General features: G+C 37.3%; 1 protein-coding gene across 5 annotated transcripts in view; it reads right to left on the bottom strand.

Annotated features, from left to right (window-relative positions):
- Positions 1 to 73: 73 nt before the first annotated feature.
- LOC135167627 (pro-resilin-like) overlaps positions 74 to 13799 on the bottom strand; it is a 32448-nt gene continuing 18722 nt past the window's right edge. Inside the window, exons 1-9 of one of the 5 annotated variants that reach the window (XM_064131002.1) lie at positions 2854 to 3116; positions 1611 to 1832; positions 1381 to 1548; positions 1240 to 1308; positions 1099 to 1164; positions 945 to 1022; positions 801 to 869; positions 622 to 739; positions 74 to 331 (exon numbers count right to left, since the gene is read on the bottom strand). In XM_064131002.1, the coding sequence (XP_063987072.1) occupies positions 211 to 331; positions 622 to 739; positions 801 to 869; positions 945 to 1022; positions 1099 to 1164; positions 1240 to 1308; positions 1381 to 1548; positions 1611 to 1832; positions 2854 to 2932 (990 nt within the window). In that variant the 5' untranslated portion in view covers positions 2933 to 3116 and the 3' untranslated portion in view covers positions 74 to 210. Of the gene's footprint in view, positions 332 to 621; positions 740 to 800; positions 870 to 944; positions 1023 to 1098; positions 1165 to 1239; positions 1309 to 1380; positions 1549 to 1610; positions 1833 to 2853; positions 3117 to 13799 lie in introns of those variants that run through there. The other 4 variants (XM_064130998.1, XM_064131000.1, XM_064130999.1 and 1 more) reach the window with 4 other exon arrangements.

Below are 13799 nucleotides of genomic sequence, written 5' to 3'. Positions count from 1 at the left end.
AATTTGAGCGTTGGCAATGATTTTTCCCATCGATAGTTCTTCAATTTCTTCATAGATCACTAAACACTCGGTGGATCTCAGCGAAGGGATGAGACAATAAAGTAAAAAAATATTGTAAAACATGCGACCACGTGCTTTTTCGTGTGAATATCGAGTGAAGAGAGGTGGAGGGCAGTATCGCTCGCTTCGCTACACAATCGTTCCGGGATATTAGTACTGATAACCACCATTACCGGCATAGCTTTGTCCACCACCACTCGATGGAGCACCGTAAGATGAGGATGGAACATTATACGAGCCTCCTGAGGATCCGCCAAACCCACTGCTGCTTCTGTAAAAACAAAAATATTAACGTAAAACTGATTAAAGACATGTGAATATACGATGAAAATTTCATTAAATAGAAAATTTATTTTACTCAAACATTTTCCTAATGTCGAAAAAATATTTACACAAATATGTGTGAAATATAACCAATAGCTTATACCGGAAAATGTTGAGCTACAATTAGCCTAGTTATGCATAAATAATCAATCACAATGTGCATTCAATATTTGAGGTCAGATTAGAGTATGAATAGATACGGACGATAAATAAATGCAATAATTTATGAAAACTTACCCGCCATTATAGCCACCACCAAATCCACCTGATGACGGAGCTCCGTAGCTCTGGGATGGTCTAGATGGAGTACCATAGCTTTGCGATGGTGCGCCACCTCCGAATCCCCCTGAAGATCCTAAATTATTCATTGAATCCATTTTACAAATAATTTTATAATAAAATTAATGGGTTTTTACCACTGTATCCACCAGATGAAGGAACTCCGTAGCTGGAGGAGGGTCTTGAGGCACCGCCACCAAAACCACCTGGCAGTAAGAATAAATTATAAATATCTGGAGACTGATGGATGCCTCCACTTGTATTAATTATGAGTAGCTTACCGCCGAAACCTCCCGATCCACTGGATGAGGGAGCACCGTAGGTGGAAGAGGGCCTAGAGGTACCTCCACCGAAGCCACCTTAAACGAACGATGAATTCAATGAATTATTACAAATAAAAAAGTAAAAATCAATAAAAATTGTTTCTATCACTACCAAATCCGCCGGATGAGGGGGCGCCGTAGTTGGACGAGGGCCTTGATGCGCCACCGCCAAAGCCACCTGAAAAAGTGAAACGTAAATGAATTTATCCAAGTATGTGCTGCGACAGAAGGGCGAACAGAGACTGGTTAGTACCACTGAATCCACCGGACGAGGGAGCACCATAGCTAGACGACGGTCTGGATGGCCCACCACCAAAACCACCTTAAATAAATGACCATTGTAAACCTCCACATATTCAAAGTCTCTTATTAAACAGATAAACTGGTAAATTACCTCCGAATCCGCTGGATGAGGGAGCCCCATAGCTGGGAGATGGCCTAGAGGGGGCACCATAGCTGGAGGATGGAGCGCCTCCACCGCCGAAACTACCTCCGAATCCTCCTGCCGAGGGAGCACCATAGTTCGAAGATGGTACTGAGTAGCTACCTCCTCCGGATCCACCTAAGGTAATCAATGGCTGCAATAGTGTTTATTCAACAATGACAGCGAAAGCAAAGGTTTACCTGAGTATCCTCCAGAGCTAGGAGCTCCATAAGCAGAGGATGGACGACCCCCTCCAAAGCTACCTCCTGCTGAAGGAGCTCCGTAAGATTGGGACGGAGGACCGTACGAAGAAGATGGAGCCCCTCCACCAAATCCACCCCCACCGCCACCCCCAAAACTACCAGCACCTCCTAGATTTGGAGTTCCATAGCTTGTAGATGGTGGCAAGTAACTGACTGGTGCTAAAAGAATCAGAAACGTAAGGATTTTCATTTCTAAAACTTTCACCTGTTGCTGTAGACAAAGTAGCCAATACTCCAATCACGTAAGTGTCGTCTGAATGGATAAAATAATCTTTAACCTATGAAAAGGATTCTTAGCGTGCAAACTTTACTCTTGTCAAGTTTTCAAACAACAAAATTGTTTTGGTCCCGGTCGGGTTCGTGAAAGTGTGAATAAATGGGAAAATAAAAAGGAAACTATGGAAATGATGGAGATTCTCAATGGTGTAAATTCCAATGTCATCATGTTTTCTCTCTAATTAATATTTCTTGAGAGATTTAAAATACTTTAGGTATTCTCTTTATGGATTATTTCTGGTTACCGATAAAGTTGCACGCATTAATGGTTTTACATTATTCAAGGTCATATGTTTTTCTTATAAATCTTGCGGAATAACTAGCGAGTATATCGACATGCAGTAGGAAGCAACGGATTGTTGAACTTCACCTGACCTTTTACTCGTTAAAGGAAGCTGCAATTTATTGTAGAATCATCGCGAGTTATGTTAACACCTTGACCGTGACTTTCCAACTTTTCTCACTCGACTAGTTTCATGAATTCATTACAATCTCGCTTATGGATTGTAATAATCATAATTCCTCATGCTATCAATTACCTTTTACTTATTTATTATGGCGCAAGCTAGTTTTTGAAACGGTGAATTGATTCGAAAGTTGACGCTGAAAGGGATAAATAAACTACGAGTTATGCTTAATCATGGACGCTATGCTTTTTGGCAATTATAAAAAATTAATGTATACGGAAAAAGAAATACTAGAAAAACCATTGAAATAATGAATGAATAGAATATTTGATATTGAAAAAAGTCAAGGCAAGGGAGAACTAAGAGCCAACCTAATTTACCTCATTTGTAAGATATACTTTTCATTTTCATAATAGTGAATATCTATTCACCCATCTTTAATAATAATGGAAAAATTTCTCTCATACAGGAGTTATTAAAATGAATATTGTACTTACGTTCAGCGTAACAAGGCACAATGACTGAGCTCGCAAGCACAGTAACGGCCAAATGTGTCCATCTTCCCATGAATCTCATGATTGCCACTGATTTTCTCTCAATAATTTTTCACAAAAAACTCACGCAATTGAACCAAAAATCGAAAAATTAACAACTTGGATCGAACGTTAATAACTGAAATGTCCGCAATAGCTAGCTAGGTTCGTTGAAACACACGTTGCAGATCCACGATTAGCTCTAACGTGCTTCAAAGAACCGTGGTTTCAGTCTTATATAGTTGACCGTCGTTTTGGAGAAAGTCTTCAGGAGGTGCAAAGGAGGATGTACTTAGGTGAGTGAAGACGAAGAAGGAGGCAGTATTCATGGATGGTGGGGGGAGGGAGAGATCAAATAGTAGAATGCTTGGGAGATTTGTATCGTCAATTGAGTGAGTGGTGGTGGATTTTACGTAGGACCGGTCATAAAGATGCGCCTAACCTTGGAGGAGTGTACTTTTTTAGTTAATTTACTCATGCTGCAAGTTTTGCTACTATTCTTTGTTTCATTATTGTAACAAAGAATGACCATCGGCCTTGCTTTCTACATTCATCTGAGAATAAGAAATGTAAAAGTCTTTTTTAAGATTCCTTGTGACTGATTCTCTTGATTATTTGAAGAATTTATACAAAATTTAAAAGTATATTTATATTTTTTGCTCCTAGACAAATTCGAACTTGATGTTTTTTGTGAATCATAAAATCATCGGGTCGATTATTAATTATTTACTTAATTATTTTTTTCCTATAAAATTGAAGCAATTCATAAATAATATTATTACAAAATCATCATCGCTCAACAATTCAACTATGCCATCAACGCAAACCGCAGTCCGAGAAATTCATAATAAGATTGAAACAGATTCACAGAACTATGTAAGGACAATTGACATATTCACCGAGTGACGTCATATGAGGATTAACAATAAATATTTGCCCCAGATTTGTATGTAGCGATACATCATTCGAGAGTGGCATCTTAATTTATCATAGAATTCAATAACAATGACGTTGTCACGTCCATCATCAGAGCTATGTTGATTTTCATTGAACGAAATTCTCGACTTAGATTATCTCTCACAACTCCTTGAATGTTACAATCTTTTGTCACAGTGTTGTGAATTTTTTTTTTTTTTTACGGATCATTGGTCCCGTTGATACCCTTTTGCGTCACCTACACTGTATAATAAAATTGATCATAAAATTGAATTGACCAATTTAACTCTTGAACGATCGCCTAAGCTGTGGCTTTCTTCAAACTCTATTGTCTGATAATTACAGCAACAGGATCACAATTCCTTCCGTTTTTGTCTTTATCTTTGACCAAACTTGTTGTACTTCGATCGAGTGAGATTTTAACATAGGATATAATCGCCACAAACGGGAGAAGGCAAATAGAAAAAGCGAAAGTTAAGCATCAGTAATCCCATCTCTTCAATGTAATACAACACTAGCTCTTGTGTAGGGATTAGTGGGGCAAAATGAATACTCGGTGTTTTTTTTTTTCTCATTCTCGGTAAATCGTTGTGCTGTTGGGAAATTACAACGCAAATTTAATGTAAATTTTTTATCGACTAATCACCTTTAAACTTGGTAAACCTTTGTAAAATAAGTTCAATCAAAATTTCGATATTTATACCGATGATATGTACAGGAATTGCAATAATTGATAACTTGAAACTTTAAAAATAATTTCAATTTATAAATATTGATATATTTTTCTCTCTCTCTCTTTCTCTATAAGATAGCAAATATGCTGATCACGGCGATGAAATATATAAGTAGAGACGGATTTGTCATTCTATATGAGCAAGAAGAATCTTCACTTTGCCCCAGATAATTAATATTTACTTCATAAATTTTTCTTAGACGATGTACCTCGATCGCGCCTCCGGTTGCTTCATTCCACGGACTAATTGATTTAAGGGATTATTAGTGCCGGCTAGATACATCAAGGTGTATATGCCATTGCGCAATGCATCATTTTCCTCTCCACGTGATTCTAGAGCTAGTTCTTAAAAAAAAAAAGAACGAATGAAAGAGTGATTGTGATTAATAAAGAAGTTTATCCTTTGGGAAAGTGTAAAAATGAAAGCCCACCGAGAACAATCGGCACATTAGCATAGAATAATGAGTACTCCCGTGTGATAATGATGAGGAATAATACAGTGCGGCTTGTGATCAAAAAGATCACAACTTCTAACTTGTAGATGCAGTTATTCCAAGTGTCTACATATTTAGAATTTTATCTCATTTTTTTCCTTGCTCATCAGCCAAATCATCGATCTCCTATTTGCGGTGTAATGAAATCCCCCCGGTAATTTCGTAATTTCGTAATGGACTTACGTATTTGAAACCAGGTAAATCTGAAGCACAAGATTTATCGAAGTTACATTCACTCCGAGAATATCTAATAACCAATAAAAAAAAGAAGAGAAATATCGAAATGTCAAAGTTTGGATTGTAATTTCGCATTTCAAAAAATATTATTTTGCAATTTAAAAAATATGTATAAAAATATGGTTAATGCTTGGAACAGCAAACCATTTACAAATATCCATGAATAGCCAGTGCATCATACCGTGTGAATTGATGATTATTCGTTTGCAAATGAGGGAGAGAAAAGAGATGAATAATAACCAAGTTATATCCTATTCATTAATGGTATAATATACTCGCGCGGTGATGAAACGCAAAATTACTTTTTTCTTTTCATGATCTCAGGTTTCACCGAATCAATGATTGTATGGAGGATTATGGTATTGTGAAATTTCGCGTCTATATTCTATTTATATATTTACAGCAAATATTATGTGAAATTGTAGGAAATATCCATAATTTTGCTTGAATATTTCTCTTCATGTCTGAATCAAAGTCCCTGGATTTCCATTTCACCCTCAATTCAACAAATGCAAAAAAAAAACCGTAAATCACGAAATCCGAAAATTGCGTAACAAATCCTCTAATGCTACCGCACGGCGAGATAATGGCCTAGTGGAACTCAATTAACGAAACCTTTCCCTGCATATACACTTGTCTTGAGCAAAACTGAGCTCTCGGATAACTCGTTGCCACTGTTTCCCCCTTTGTCTTGGTATATATATTTTTTTTCACCAGAAATTGCCCAAGTTATTTCCCCTTTCGTACAACATCTTCCTTTATAATGCAGAACACCGACGGTTTCTCCATACAATAGAAACAGCTAATTGGAGAGTCTCACTCCAGTACAAGTATTTTAATCTTCCAAATCATCGTTACTTACGATAACTTCATTTTAAGGGAATTGAGAAAGATTGACCCGTCTATGACGCGATGGGATATAGTGATTATTTTTGGTTGACTTGGGGTTTAGGGCGGAACCGAGACGTTTGCGATAACACGAAGGAAAGTACTTCGTGCGGATAAAGTATTTGGCCTTGAATTGTACTTTCGACGATGATAATCCGGTACATTGTGGGTTCAGCCCTTCAACTGCCGAGAGAAAAGGATAATAATACTGTGGCACAATGAATATTTCATTTAGGCCCCTTTTTCAGATGAAATGAGATAAAGAATATGGAATATTTTTTCCGTTTTTGGCTGAAAAATGAAAAATTGATAAATTTTGTTAAAAATTCAATCTGAAATTGAAAATTTCATAATCATTTTCTCCCTCCCCCCCCCCCTTCACAATTATGAACATATTTCCGATAATATGAATAGATTTTCATTTAAATTTATTTGTTAAAGTTTTTATTATAAAAAAAAACTCATTGAGATGAGTAAAAAATAATTTTAAAAACATGAATTTACAATAATTTTGGAATTATGCTGACGATTGATAGGACAGGATCATCAGTATGTGGGTCGAGTTGAAATGCAATTCCCCGGTTATACCTTGAGGGCAACTGAGAGAATCCACTCGACCGGCAAATATAGTTCTTTTCTCTTCAACTTCGATCGCTTCATTCTCGTCATTACGTCAGTCCTTTCATTACGTGTATGAATATTTCAAGTGTACGGGACTTGTTATGCCTTTCGACAATTTTTTTTTCTATTCAACTCGGTGCGCTCACGATGAAAGGCAAATCTTAAGAGGGGGATGTCAGCGACAGAAGAGCATCACTATAATTATGTGGCACCTGAGGTGGCAATTATCGATTGATGACCAGTGCAATGGGTGCGTCTCACGTGACAACTTTACTATATCGATGAGTCATGTATTGTAGGAATTCAATGTCTCGCACGTGTTGGCCGTTCATTACACTTTGATTTCCAAAAGTGTCGATTTTTTGGTTAAATGCAGAACTTACTGGTCAGGTTTTTAAATTGAAATCGATCCATTAAGAAATCAGTGAAACTCGGTTGTACGGATACTCAAAAGTCTCGATAATTTATTAGTGAGAAAATATTGATGAGACAGAACTCTTTTATTTAAATTTACATGAGCTTTATCATATCGAGGTGAGGCAGACGAGGCAGACGACCCAGATACCATGATTGTCAATCAAGGAAGCAATTCTTATTGTCATCGAGATTGACGATTGCCCCCAAATTGGATATTAGCACCGAGACATATTCCTTAATCTTTCACATCCCGCGCCCTACATGTCACTATACAGATAATGATAATAGAAAAAAATTTCAAGTACACATGTACAAGAAAAAAGAATTATATTACGTATAGAGTAGAACCGCACCCCTGGTCTCGAAGGGGTTGAAGTGCGCGCCTGAATGGGAAAATGGGCGTGCCTGTTGGCGTGGGTGGAGGGGCGTGGTCTCAGCGGATCAATAAACGGCTGGTGCCAGGGGGGTATGCCAGGAGGATATACCAAGTGAATCGGTACTCTTTCAAAAAATGCATGGGCCCCTCTCACCCTCCCCCGCGTATTCCTCTTCTTTGGCCATTCTCGCTGCCAAAACCACATCGATTTTCCGTATCCCGAGTGGGTATACACCCCTCCTTACCTTCTACCCTCCCTTCCTAGTCCCGTAATCGTACCCTGCTGTAACAGTCCTCGACGTGGGAGTCTGACGAATAGGTGAGGTAAGCCAGCCAGGTATTACGTAGGTGGCTGTCATTCACGACACGCACTCACGCAGAATCAGTCCTTCATGTCTCAGGGATTTTCAATGAGCAAAGACAAATGATCAACATAAAATCGTCAATATCCTTGGACTAATAACCCTTGTTATTGCGATGCTTTGTGAGAATTTATTTGTCGTATGAAGGAGGAGAATGAGCGCTGGAGTGAAGGGTATTCATTTCTTGGTGGAATTTTTATTTGCTTAGGAAGCTAATGAAATAAACATTCCAATTGTTATTTCATATTTTTTGATAATATTATTTTCCTGTATTTTCATATTACTATTTCTATATGTTGATCAACATATAATAAATGAGGTCAACCCAATATCAAACAAATCTGTTATTGAATCCTCTCCATCTACTTGGAAGAAACCAAAATGTCGCGAACTTTTCCCCGAGCACAGCCCAAAAGAACGCCAGTAACATCAAGAATTCTTCAACTTTTTAATTTCTCCTACCCCTCACCTCCTCAATCTCTCGAAAATTCAAATTTTTATCAATTTAACGCCCATAAATCGAGATTCACTTTTGCCATGTCCCGTTTACTCAGTGTAAGTAGAAATGGTACGTGATAGGTAGAAAAATCCAATTGGCGAACTGGATCATCACATTCGTCGAAGAAAATACAAAGGTGAAATTGTACATAAAAAGTATAGGTAAAATTAACGTGTAACACACGTAACATCAGAAGAGGGAATAGGGGTGAGTTTGAAAGGGAATGTATATATGGACAAAGGTGGCCGTGGCCTACGTTGAAATCGATTTGACAAGAACGCCTTTCGACCTTAAGAAAAGAGGCCGAGTGCTGGGTAGGTTATGTTCATCGATGAATTTATTATGTGAATCATCAAATTTATAGACGGAATCATAAAAGATTGTTAAAGATCTGAATAATGGACCCAACAAGGCTCTCCAAATCATGAAATGTAGATTGGAATTTCACTATGGCTTTGTTGTCATAAAGATGAATTTTAAATTCATTGTAACTATTTGAAAAATGTTTTTTTCAAATTTTTAAGAAAATTGCATATAGTTTCCCGAGGGTTTTCGGTTGAAATTCACCTTTGAAAACAGTTTTAAAAAACAGCAAATGCTAGCTTACACTCATTCTATTGGCCGAGAATCTTCAAACTTTCAGTAGTTCGAAAACCCAATAAAAAAGAAAAATAAAAAAACAAACAATCTGAACGTAAATAGAATAAAGCTCCTGATTTTAAATTTACGATGATCTACAGAGACCTTGCGTTGTTGTGGTGTTCGTAAATTGTTTCAAAGTGTACCATTAACATGGAAAATGAGGAGAATCGTGATCCGGTTGTTGATCGATCGTCCTGAGGTGGTGACGGTCGTAGACGAATACACGTTTTATACACTTGGAAGTAAAAGAGAGAGGGGATCGATGGAGATAGGAGAAAGGTTTTGAGGACAGGGTAGATTATGTAATAAATGTCAAGATCGAGTGTAACACGATTTTAGTATGCAGAATGTTGTGAAAAATTCACAACAACAATGGGGTAAAAGCTTTTCTCTATAATTCTATTTTTATGATGCAGACGCGCAGAGAAATTCTTGAAAAAATAGTGAGCAGTAATTTTTAATCTCTTTATGTTAAACTTTGGCTTATTTTTATTCTAATATTTTTTCTCTCAATATCTTGTAAAGAAGGAGAAATTTTTTCTACAGGTGAAGAGATTGTGAATTAGAAGAGTAAAAGACTTTCGTTTTTCATTTGCACATGAGTAAACTGTTTAGACAGGTTCGGAAATTGTGCAATTCAGTGCACGTTTTAAAGCACACGTGATTGTTATATTTGATATGTCGTTTTTTATGGTGAGTTTTCCTACAAATTATTGTAGAGCAAAAGAAGTTGAAAAACAATTTGCTCCAATATATGGAAAAACTATTCTACTAAATAAATATCAGATAAATTTCCAATCTATTTATAATTACATTTGCTTCCGTGGCATACACTATCGATCGCATAATTGGCGTGAAAAGTTCCCACATAATTTATCAGGAAATAAACTTGCAATTATCCCCAAGTGTCCGTGAAAGTAACAACAATGTTGTAAAAAAAAAAAAAAAAAAAAAAACACACACACATACACAATTGAGTGAAATTATATAATTCATTGTTAAACATTTACACATTATAAATTCTACCATAATATCAAATAATAATATTACAACATTAGCTCGGAGTTATTATAAAAATAATCATTTCCTTTGCTGAAATTTCACTGCAACAGCGATAAAAAAATGTAAACAGAAAAATGAAAGAAAAAAAAAAATAAAAATAAAAACATAGTTTGAGGTAGTGCCGACCCTTTCCATCTATTATTTCTCCATCAATGAAGTATGAAGAGGGAAAAAATCGTTTCCTTTCATCCCCCTCTCCCAGTTTATCCCATCGTGCCTAATATAATATTCTAGGCAATTACAGAGTTTGCGGATCAAACAGAGGGACACGTTTCCACTCGTTTCGTTCCCCTTGCAATGTTCGTGTCGTTGCGGCAGTTAGAAACCTCGGTGAAGCGGGTCCACGCCAATATTCACGAGGAGGGAGGGCACTGAAACACGACTGGTGGCTATCCAAGATTTTATTTTCGACAATATTTTTATCCACCCTATCTCCTCTGTCGATTAATCCAATGTTTACTCAACATTATTATCAATTTATCATCAATCTAATGATTATTCTGATTACCAAATGCAAGAAAAAAATAAAAATATTATAATTTAATAAGAACTGTTAGTCGCAACTAAGATTATACGGAATGGAATAAAGAAATAACACACCAGTTTCGTAAAAATTGTGGAATGTTGGTGAAATTTTTAGTTTATTTTATTTTTATTTGGTTTACTGTTAGCAACAAGTAAAAGTTAGAAGATGACCTTTTCCTCAATTGTCTTTTATTCGTCAATGTTTCCCTTTAGTCGTGAAACTTAATTTTTGAGAGAATTGGGAGCGAAAAGAAAAGGAGCCAATTCAATCGGAAGGAACTGAATTACACGGCTTTTGCATCACTCCTGGATACGCAATTTACCATTCACAGCGCAAACGCAAACGAATCAGTCAAATCGAAATATCCCCCCAAAGAACGTGACTTTTCTTTGTAACAGTAATTTACGTTTTTTTTTCTTCAACTACTATTCTTCCCAGAAAAATTGAATAATCCACTGCAGAGCATAACTTCGATCGAGCGTCCGACAACAGCAGGCAATAAAATTTGTTGAATCCATTCCCCCCTTATTTTACTTATAATTTATAACCATAATACAATCGTTGCGAATGTTTGGATAGAGGTAACTGTAAGAATGGCATGAATGAGTGGAAAGGAAAGTTTGATCGTTAGTGGAGCCGTTCTCAACCTGTCGTATAGTACTCAATAGTCCTCAGTTGTGATGTCTACTTGAGAAATATACCATCGCCAAACGCCATAACGAGATCCACTCAATATCTTGGATTATTTTTTCATCCTGTTGCGAGTAATTTACATTCACTTTTAATACGACAGATGACGGGACGTATCGTACAAGTGTTTCTTTGTTGCCTCTGAATACAAACTCAATCATCCCTTATGGAGATAGATCGAGGATTGTGAATGGATGAAAATTTAGGACGCGACATGCACTGACAATTTTTTTTTAAAGACTTATTAGGTATGCAATTGCATTGTTCCACCTTTCCCATTTTGTATGCATATGTATAAATTTTCTAAAAACTCGAGGGCTCCTTTGAGTGATACTATGGTAATTACATAAGATAAAGATTAATATCGCTGTAATCGATACAATAACAATTCAAGGAAATTTTTTTTTTTTCATATGAAATTATGTCAATATTTCACGGATGTTATACTCAGACTGACAGCATATCCCCTCATTTAAGTACATGAAATAGGTGAATAACAAGGGTCATTTCACACACCGGAAGGAACTCGTCGGCTCGGTCCTGGCGACCTCACCCCGTAAAATCACCCAACCAGGTCTAACACAGCCGTTCCGTAGTGGACTCTGGTGTTTTCATCGATCGGTTATTAAAATAGAATTCACTTGGCACTTCGTCTGAGTCTTTCGGATGTTTTTTTAAATTTCATTGATTTCACATATACCAAACTTAGCCTTTGTCTTGTGGCCAACTACGTCAAAAATCTCTGTCATGTTTCTTCTATTTTTTAAGGAGAAAATTTATTAGATGAAGTAACCATAACTTTAACACTGCATTTCTCCCGAAAAGTCTTTCCCATGATATTTTCATTAGATTTCAATTATGGCAATTCTTATATTTTAGAAGTTGATAATGTCACTTAAAATTTTGAATGAAGTGAGTAGGAACGACATTTGTGCGTTCATCTATTCAATTATAAATTCCTCATTGGATAGGACTCTAAAACTTGAGCGTTGCAATATGTCATCGGAGAAAGTTCAATGATCGTTGGCCCGAGACGCCCGAAGTGGAAACTTCAACGATCGGTCTCGCGAAAGCTTAACCATTTCCACTTTTACTCGACTGGCAACACGTCAAAAAATAGTAACTCCTCCTCAGCAACTCGCATCTGTTCCATTTGCCATGTACCTCCCCCGAAACAGGTGCAGAATATTTACCATAAAGTTTTCATAAAATACGAGGGGGAGATATGGAAAATTTGAAACGAATTTAAAATCATTTCAATGTTAACAGAACATTAGGTAGGAGTGGGTATGATTCAATTCCAGAATATCGAGGATAAAAATGTCTTAATTTTAAATACATATCCATTGAAAAAAATCGAAAATCCCATTAAAAATTTTGTAATTATTAGTAAATGTTTAATATTAAAAAAGACAAATGTATGCATATTGGTGAAAATTCTAAAAAAATTCCTAACACTGAATTATCAATTGCAATAACTCTTATCCTTGCCCCCCCCCCCCCGGGCCATACTCTAATGGTCCAATCTCTTAATCGTTTGGTATCCGCAGGTTGAAGGACACTGAATAAAACCCATGCGCAATAAAGTTGAAGAGACGTAGTGGCTGTACGTTGGGTGTTACAGGTGAGCTTATCGACCTGGGGCCAGAAATACCCGCGCAGCATCGACCGTATCGTCGTTATACCTGGCCTGTAGGTTCCCGGGGGATAACGGGCAGTGGTGCTAGCGGGGTGGAGAGGGATATCTGGTAGAGCTGAGAGGGGATGAATTGAGAATGCAAGAGGGACAGAGAGTGAGGAATAATAAAAGTGAATAGAAGGCGTAGTCCGTTATGGGCATGAGGGGCTGACGTATACGCCAGCCCCAACCAATCCAGAATGAGGCTGGAGGGTGCGCTTGCGCTGATTACTCAAACGCTGATAACCCTCCAGGAGACGAGGGGTGGCTGAGGGCGCCCTCACCGTCAGTGGCGGGGAGAACTCACTTGGCAGACCTAGCAAAGCTAACCCGACGAAGTGACACACCGGGACGCCCCTGCCATCGGGAGCCCATCGGTCTGCGTAAGTACTTGTTTTATTAATGATTTAATCCATTCAATCTTTCGCAAATAATTAATCCATCTCCGATAGTGCTATGAGTTGCGAATCGATCAATTAATTTACCAATTGATTAATCAAAACTGCAATGACGCGAACAAATTACTGCGTAACCTTGCGAGAAGGAAAAAATTGTGCCGATAAAAATCTAGATGCATATCTAGTTGAAGTGAAATTCAAGTGACAAGATAATCCGTGAAATTGCAAAAGCTCGAGTGAGTGGGTGGGAAATCACCGGGGAGATGTAATGAGTATTCTGGGTCGAACAGATCAATACAGCAATTAAAATATATATATATATATATTCTCTGATTACAGGTTCGGTAGAGC

The sequence above is a fragment of the Diachasmimorpha longicaudata genome, chromosome 11, assembly GCF_034640455.1.
Source record: "Diachasmimorpha longicaudata isolate KC_UGA_2023 chromosome 11, iyDiaLong2, whole genome shotgun sequence".
Classification (NCBI taxonomy): Eukaryota; Metazoa; Arthropoda; class Insecta; order Hymenoptera; family Braconidae; genus Diachasmimorpha; species Diachasmimorpha longicaudata.
This window is presented reverse-complemented; position numbering and strand designations above follow the sequence as displayed.